This window comes from Symsagittifera roscoffensis, chromosome 9 (genome assembly GCF_963678635.1).
Source record: "Symsagittifera roscoffensis chromosome 9, txSymRosc1.1, whole genome shotgun sequence".
Taxonomy (NCBI): domain Eukaryota; kingdom Metazoa; phylum Xenacoelomorpha; order Acoela; family Convolutidae; genus Symsagittifera; species Symsagittifera roscoffensis.
In genome coordinates, this window is record NC_087070.1 from 15,755,513 (window position 1) to 15,764,472 (window position 8,960).

An 8,960-nucleotide genomic window follows, 5' to 3' on the forward strand; every position below is an offset into this window, starting at 1 on the left:
GAGTTTGTCTTCCTATGAACAAAGGAAATTAACTGAACTTTAAAAGAAATTAAAATTCATACCGCGAAAAAGTAAACTTGACTCTGAGCAAATTTAAGACTTTTCGTGGGAAAAAAAAAACAAAAAATATCATCACCACCTTAATAGAGTTTTCACCAGCTTCATTGACTCTTAACAAGGAATCAAAATCCAAATACAGTAAGTATTTCTAGACTTTTGCTTAAAAAATCATCACGAACTATAGAAGAATCCATCGACTCTTAATAATATGCCAAATGAGACTAAACTTTAAATTGGAATCAAAACAAACTTAAGTGGTAACAAGCCTAAAATACGTATTGCAAGGATAATGGCCGCATGTTTAATAATTCGGTTCATACTAAACGACGAAGCAAAAATTTCCGAAATAAATGCAACAAAACTTCCGCAAAAAGTTTTGTGACTCAATTATTTCGACAAGACAAATTCAGAAGTTTGAAGAAAGCTTAATCTAGAAAAAGAGCTCGTGATACGGGGTCTAAGATGACAAAAATAAACAGACGAACGATAGCTCGAAAACAAAAAGTTTCTAGTTTAGAAAAAAAAGGCCCCGGACACATTTCAACGCCAGGCCTTTGTCCTTTCAAGCATATGTGTTACCTCTACACCAAATGCGCTGAATGGCTGCTTCAATTTAAATTGTTCATAAAGCAGGTTGAAAAAGTGTAAAAAAAATAAACAGAAAAATAATTGAAAAAAAATTAAAACATCCGCCAAGTAAGCCGAACAAATTTGGGACGAAATCCATAAAGCCAACAAAAAAATCAATTTAATTCTGAATAAGTTCTCAGTAACAAATATTGCATTAGGACACATTTTTCCTCACAAAGTTTGTAATATTCCAAGCGCAATACTCTTTTCTCAAAGTGATCAATTCTAGCAAAAAAAAAGATTTAGAAAATCAATAAGCACAACAGCTGACTAGTTTTCTAGGGGTCGCATTTAAGATCAGTTTACGGTGTATAGAATTTTTCAAACTAATTTTTCATTCTCATTTTATGCAGGAAATACAAAATTAGCTTATTTTTTTTGGTTAAGTAGCAGCCCTTGATCAATTAATTGGAATGTAGCTGCTCTAACTGTTTCAAAACCATCTGCAGTGTCCAAACACTGCTTCCTTGATATAAAAGAAAACGAGAAAAATTTAAATTGGAAAACCAACAAAATTTGGCTTGCGCTACAAGATCAAGTTAATGTAGTCTAATGAATGAGATAATGTCGAAATAGAAAATTTGTCAAAAATGTAGGAAATAAATTCTGCATAATACATGCACAGACAACGTAGATCAGATCCATTTAAGTTATACTTTTGGCTCAACCAAAATACTAAACCAGTCGCAAAATTTTTAAAATAGAAAATGAACAACAGTACAAAAGTGAGACTGAGTAATTGTGATTCCATGAAGAGAAGAGGACTTAAACTTGTCCAATTGTAATCAAATCAGCACCTAGATCCTAATCAATTGTTAATTTACAACACTCAAATTAGATGCTACAAATCAGTGTCATTTAATGAACTAATCTAAATTTTGACTTCAGAAACAACAACAATGGTCATTCAAAAACAGCACCCAGTTCATCTTAATCATCCGGCATGTACAAAAAAAAATATTGATATTTTTCTCACTCTCCTATTGTTGTATGAAGAATGAAAACTCATCAACTTCGAGAACAAAATGAAAATAGAAACAACTATTTCTAGTACAAATTTCAGTTTGATTCCAGAAACTTTTCTTGGCGTTCTTATGGCCAGCGAAAACAAAAAGTACTAAAGAGACATCAAAAATATAATTATTTGTTCAAGTCACTTTGTCGGGGTCGATGGCTGGTATCGGTTAAATATCATCAGATACAATACTGTGGCGGTGAGGCTCGTTATTGAGGGTGAGGCGAGTTTCTAACTCGGGGTGAGAACCTTTGGTTATTGCTGTGCATTTGAGGGCTGTTGAGAAAGTCAGTTTGTTGGTTGTTTCTCAGCTCATTTTGAGAGTAGCTTGAGTGACTAGACGAAACCCTGCTGACATATTGGTGTTGAGGGTTTTGAGGCGGGTATCCTCCGCGTTGCTGACTGATTCTCAAATTGTTCACGTCGTAGGCTGAATTCAGAGAAGAGCTTGACAGATTCAGAGAAATGGGACTGCTGATGGTTTTGAACTGGTTATAATAAGTTAATATCGCACGACATACAAATGAAAACTGTTCCGATGTCTGTATCATGTAGGGTCGCTGGTCGCGCAAGACTCTCACTAGATCCAGAGGCAAAACAGGCATGCCGAGTTCAATTAGCCTACAGGCCGTCTCGACTATTATGAAAACTCCAGTTCGCCCAATGCCCGCTGAACAATGTACTAAAAGCGGTGAATTACCCAGAAAATCTGTTCTGTACTTTCTAACACGTCTTACAAATGCCAAAAAATCCTCCGAATTATCCGGACATTTCTTATCCGGCCATTTAGTGTAATGCAACAAGTGCACTTCTCTTGGGTTCTGGTCCTGGTATCTTGAGTCTATGAGGTAGATTTCACGCGTTGTCACGTAATTCTCCTCGATGGGCGGGCTTTGACACGTGACCATGAGGTGCCCACATTTGAGAACCGAGTTTGTGTCGTAGGGCCAATATGGATGACACTTGAGCATTTCTTGTTCTAGAACATTCGTCAACATAACCACAATAGCACAATTCTGCTCCCACACCATACGCCAGAAGTCTGTTATGGTCTCTTCCAGGGGTCCCTGAGCTGCTATGTAATTCAGCTTCGAACTGTCGGGAAGAATCATTAAGAGATGATTGGCGTTTATGTAATCCATCTCAACTTGCTGTTCTCTGTCGGTGTTTCCACCCACTCCTCCCGATGCCGCCGGCGACTTCAGAATAACTCGTGACCTGTCATAGGGCAAGATGTCCTGGTAGCGATTCTTGTCTCTGTTCCTCTGTAACACCGAGTTGAAAACTGTGAAATCTGTTCTCAACTGAGGCACATTCTGGAACTCATAATCTAGCTGATCCGGAGTCTGCAGTTGCGATTCCAGACAATGCATTGAGTAGTCCAGATCCAACATGTTGGGGTCAAAGCAAGTATTGCACTGGGAAGGGAGTTGTAGAGGGTCAGGGCGCTCTCCCACGAAGTAGGGACTGACGTCATCGTAATCATCGTTGTCGTCATCGTCTTCCTCGCCTGGACCCCAGGAGTCGTTTGAGGCTTCGCTTGGAGGCGAGAAACTCCATTCATTAGGGTTCCTCTCTGCATTTCGGAAGTCTTTATAAGGATACCCATTCAAACCAACTTCGTATTGCATCTGGTCGAAATGGGAACCATCAGTGATTTCGGTCCACTGTATGGAATCGAACGGGTTCTTAGACTGCGATCGCTTTGAGGGTCCAGGGGCAAAAGTGCTGGCATCATTATTTACTTGGGAGCTCTGAGAGCCAAAGTTTGAGCCGACGTTTAAATTGCTGGTGCGGATGTTCAACTGCTGCTGGATGTCAGATGGAGTCGAGATCGAGTTACGATTCGAGTTTGAGGAAGATGGTCCTAAAATAACACTTCAATCGATACCAGTTACAATTCCATCAATTCATTCGAAGCTAGGTTGCAGTAAAAAAAACTTTATATATCAGTTTATTATATATCAGGGATAACTTTTATAGTTGTGAGTCTTTTATCTAAAAAATACCTTCATTTTCTTACCAAAACTATCACCACTTGCGATACAACACAAACATGAAAAAACATAGGTCGAAAAAATTCCCATATTGAAAACTACGTGAACCAAAAACTTTGGTGCGTTTTGACGAAAAACAACTAGAAGCCCAGCTAAAGCTGGAGGTACGTGTTGGACATGAATGAATTAGCTTTAATGATGCTGCACGAAAAATTTGATTTCGAAAATTCGACTTTGCCCAAAACCTGTTGTTTCTCTACTAAAATACGCCAGAGAGTAAACAATTTTGAGTACATCAATTTGCCTAAGGAGATAACGCTTCTTACAAGAAATTCAGGAGTCTCCGCTTCTGTGGGAACAATTATCGCAACCGATTCTTTTAATTGAACTTTTATCTCAGATTGGATTGTGTAAATTTTAAGAAAATTCAAAAACTTTCTAAACACGATCGAAATAATTTTTCTTTAACCGTAGCAAATTATAAAGGTAGGCTTTCAAAAAACTGTTGTTTCGATTAAACCTATGATATCCGATTTGGCAGGATAGTTCGCGAGAAAAGTCTAAAAAACGGTCAATGAATCCAAAATTTGACATTTCCTAGAATCATAGCTTTTTGTATGAAAAAATAGGGCACAGCCGCTTTTACTTAAGGGATTCAAGCAACTTGTGATTTCAATTGAACCTTTAATCTCAGATTTGGGATCACAGTTCTCAAGTAAAGTCAAAACTCTCAAAAAATCGTCAAAAAATAGAAACTGGGACTTTTCCGAGGCCCATAACTTTTGATGTCAGAAAAAAATTTGGCGTAGTCGTATAATTAAATAAGCTTCCCGCTACCCGTTCTATGAAATGAACCCAAAACCTCAGATACAGCCAGGCAGTTTTCGAGAATATTCAAAAAGTTCAAAACTTGGTCAAAAATCAAAAAGTTTTTTCCAAGCGTCATAGCTTTTTATCTAAAAAAACTCTGTGAGTGGCCGCTAATGCAGCAGCGAAACTTCTCACTAACTGTTGTTACCTTTGAACGTACAATATAAAATTCGAGAGCTTAGTTTTCGAGAAAAGCCAAAAACATTCAAAAAACGGTGAAAGAATAAAAAGTTTGACTATTCCGAGGTCCATAACTTAGTGTAAAAAACTAGGGCGTAGCTCTTATGCAGGGAGTTTCAGAAAAACCATTCTGTTCATCGAAACCAAAAACTCGTATTTGAGGTGTACTTTTCGGAAGACGAAAAAAAATCAAAAATATAGGTCGAAAAACAAATAAAAAATAAGAAGGCTGTAGAAAGTGGGGTGTGGTAATAGAGACTAGATGAGTATGTAGGCCCACAGGGAGTCGGCGGTCTTTCCATTCGTAATAGTGTTTTGAAAACCAGGGGAAAACTAAAAATTTTCAAAAAATTGAAAAAAATCTAAAATGAAAAAAAAAAGGAAATTTCAACAAATCGATTGGTAAACATACAACCAATTGAAGTGTTGATGGGAGTGTTAAAAATGTGTTTTTCTTTCAACGACCCAAAATCAGGCCGAAAAAAAATTAAGCTGATTATAAATTTCTTTTGAGAATAACCAATTTCTTTTGAGAAAACTTAAACTTTTAGATCTTTCAAAACAATAGTTTCAAAAACAATTTACGACGTTTTTATGGAATTTCGATACCCTTTTTGATAAAAACCAACCCAATTTGAAAAAAGAAACATGAAAATTAGTAACCATTTTCGAAATTAGAAGTCGATTACGCTTTTCGGCGCCTTTACTCTTTCGCTGTTCTATAGTGGAGTTTGCCTTCCATGTAACAAAGGAAATGAGCTGAACTTAAAACGAAAAAAAGTTAAACCTCGAAACATCAAATGTGAGCGTGAATAAATTAGTTTTTCCTTAAGCAAAAAATCATCATGATTTTACAGAGTTTTCACTACCTTCATTGACCCCTGACAAGGGCTTAAAATCCGAATCCAGACTAAATACCCACCTGTTGATGTTCTGTTAGATGTCGTTTCTGAGAAGGAAGATCCTCCGAACATACTGTTAGTGGCCGTGGATGGCTCTTGAGACGTGTTGTTCTGTAGATACCTCTTCGGTCTGCGTGGCTTAGAGCGATTGGTGGTAGAAGAACCAATTTTCAGCCTCCCTTAAACAGGCAGAAGTGAACCAGAAGGAGAAAAGGAAAACTTAACTATTTTTAACTATGATAGAGATGCGCAATTTTGCTCAGCAGATAAAAAAAATCACAAAATCATTCTGAATTTTCGAATTTTCTTAAACGACATAACAAGAATAATAGGCTGCTGCGCATAAAGCAAAAGAAAAATTCGACCACACTGATTTAGCAAAAGAATTCAAAATGAGGATAAAAAATTTGAATCAATTTTTTTGGTCCAAAGTTTTTGTTATTTTTTTTCTCTGGAAAATTCATTGAATTAGGCGAAGTAATACATATATGAATGGTACCACACTTGACCCTCCTACAAGTTTCTCTAAAGGTAGTCAAAATTCGTCGCAAAAAGTGATCGGAACAAAAAAAAGCTGACTCGAATTCAAATTTGATAAACTATCATCAATGTTTTTCAGATAAAAAAATTACAAATCAGGGCTACTAGCAGTTAACAATGTTCCTATTTTGCCGTGAACTGATTTTAAGTGACTCTTAAGTGTGAGATCATCTTTTTACTTCTGATTGTAAGCGAACCACGCATTCAAAAATGGGAAACCACTTTGGGTAGTCGGAAAATGGGTAAAACATTGAAAAGAGCCAGCATGTTTCTTAGTAGCTATGAGACTTACCTTTGAGGATGGACGTGGTGGTGGATCTGCAGAGGAACTCAGTGTTGGTGTGTGCGTAAGCGGAGGAGGTGCTGGGCTCGATGGACAACTGACTCTGGAAGAACTGGTGGTGGGCTTGGCAGGACAGAAAACAGGCCTTGCAATTCTTACCTAAACACACAATCACTAAATTACACATTGCGAACACTACACTTGTCATTTCAATTGTTTGCTTTTCGCTGAATCTTGATGTGAGAACTGTAGAAAAAATTGACATTTTAACGCTGCTTGGCCATCAATACATCGTTACTTCTGCGGATAGTGGACAAATGTTTTTGTCCATAATAATTTTATTGAAAAATATGCCGTCAACTTCATCTAAAAAAACGGCAAATTTTTAATTAGTGCGGCACAAAATTACTTCTATTATTTATCTATTCTTGCACCTGAAAGCAACTTTAGATGGGTAGGATCTAATAAAAAGAAAATTGACAAAACTACGAGTTGTACTTGAATATAGCAGTGCTAACTTGAGCTGAAGGTGAAGTTGACCTTGAAGTATTCGTCTGGATTATTGTCTGCTTGTATGATGAGAATGAACTGTTTGCTATTGCACTGGATCTTGTCGATGTGTTTCCATGCCAGATCCTGGTCGTCTTTGATTCCATTCTTGAAAACGCAGATACCCTCGCTCGATACTCCTATCTCTACCAGGGTATCCGGACGTTCGAAAGTGTCCAAAACTGAAAAAGAAACAAAAATTAAACGAAACTTTCCGAAATTAAACGAAAAGTTTAATTCTCTACAAGTATGTTAAATATTATTATTATTACTTTGATATAGAATTATTAATTACAACTTAGATTTTATTTAATAATTGGAAATCTTGTATTAATAGTGATTATCCTCTTTCATTGTCGTAATGGTCTTTGATATACCCTTAATAATCTATATTTTACAGTTTTTCATAACGTACGAGTAACTTTCAAATTATATCAAAAATGGTAGGTTAAGTTCACTTTAAGAAAAATTCGAATGGAAGATTTCCAAGTAGATCCTTATTGAAATAGCTCCTCTCGAGAACCTTAGATCCAACAGTCTATCTCAACCGTAAGCATCTGAATAAATTATGCATGATTAACCTGAGGTGGGGTTGATTATGGACTTGGCACAGTGGATCTCGATCCCGTACCTCTCCACACGAGACACATTCTCCACCAACAGCCGAATCGCGGACTGCGTATGGTATCCTAAATATAAACGAGATATGACTTCAATAATTCACTACAATTTGCAAGGTAAGTTCTTGATGCTAAGTCATCTTCGAGTACTTAACTTTCAGGTTTGGCCTCAGCCCGCTCAAAGAACAAAACAATGCCTCTCTCTCACTGGGTTAAGCAACGATTTGATACTGTAGCGACTTGATAACATTCTAGTCTCAAGTGTCGTTTTTTAGTTTCCCAGAGATAAGACATGTTAATTTAATTTCTTTTTGAGCGTGTTATTATCGAGTCTGAGCAATCGTTTAAAAAAGTTCTCCTTAGTGCGTTGCACTTTCACGCTTCACTTTTTTTTCAAATAACGAGCATAGACGTTACCCATATAACATTTAGGAAGAAAATGAATGTTCAACTTTCTATTACTGCGACGAAGTTTATTAAATATTGGTTCAATAAATTGAAGTTCCAACCTTTGAGCTTCTTGTGTTCTTCAGATATTCTGTTTAGCAAGTCCGGTTTGCGTTCTTGCTCCGGGTAGATTATAATCTGATGAAGATACTCCGCGCCTTGTTCGTAATCATTGAAATACTCCTTATAATCCCCTATTTCGATCTGAGCTACCAGTGCTCCTATTACTGCCGCATCGTGAGTTCGAGGCTTCAACACTCCCTGCTGTAACATTGTTCTGAGCTGGAGAAAATACATCTTCAAGCTGCAGTCGTCTAGAGTCTCTATAAGTCCCGAGGACACAAAAAAGTGAACTCTGAATTCCAATATGGGTTCTGTATTGCCGCCTCCAAGTTGTTTTCTCAACTTGCAGTTCAAGTCTAACCATTTAGTCGCTTCGTCTGTGTCTTTGTATTGGAGTCCGAACAACTCCCGTTTGATTCTCAGAGGAGCATGTCTAGCTTCTAAGTGGTTGATCACTTTGTCGTAAAGAGCGGATCCCGGACTCTGAGCGTGGATCTCGAACATACACGAGGAGCTGTCAAGGAAGATGACCATGCATTCCATGTTGGCTGATTGTCCTCTAAGGTGGTAAGTCGACATCCTGTCAACTTCTGCAGCTCCTCAAGAGTTCCACCACAGACTTTCCCACGACGAGAGTTCCTTTTCACTTAGTTTGACTAGACGCAAAACTAGACTTCTTTTGAAGAAGAACACAGCATAGGTTAAATATAATTATTGATACAATTCATAAACCTGAAACATTCATACTTCAAAAATGTTATTTGAACAAAACGCCGACAAATTTTCCATTAGGACTACAGTCTT

The 8,960-nt window shown here is 37.3% G+C and overlaps 1 protein-coding gene across 1 annotated transcript; it reads right to left on the bottom strand.

Annotated features, from left to right (window-relative positions):
• Positions 1–1,168: 1,168 nt before the first annotated feature.
• Positions 1,169–8,884, bottom strand: LOC134853872 (tyrosine-protein phosphatase non-receptor type 4-like). The gene is made up of 6 exons (XM_063869824.1): positions 8,156–8,884; positions 7,608–7,715; positions 6,996–7,208; positions 6,487–6,636; positions 5,675–5,833; positions 1,169–3,572 (listed from the first exon to the last, which is right to left on the bottom strand). Exons 1-6 carry the CDS (start codon positions 8,733–8,735, stop codon positions 1,915–1,917), a joined length of 2,868 nt encoding a protein of 955 aa, XP_063725894.1. The 5' UTR covers positions 8,736–8,884; the 3' UTR covers positions 1,169–1,914.
• Positions 8,885–8,960: the final 76 nt, after the last annotated feature.

Excerpts from the sequence above, each read along its gene's own strand:
- LOC134853872 (XM_063869824.1), bottom strand. The coding sequence starts at position 8,735 with ATGTCGACTTACCACCTTAGAGGACAATCAGCCAACATGGAATGCATG. Across the intron at positions 7,716-8,155 it reads AGAACACAAGAAGCTCAAAG|GATACCATACGCAGTCCGCG; the intron begins GTTGGAACTTCA and ends GTTTATATTTAG. Across the intron at positions 5,834-6,486 it reads CACCACGTCCATCCTCAAAG|GGAGGCTGAAAATTGGTTCT; the intron begins GTAAGTCTCATA and ends TGCCTGTTTAAG.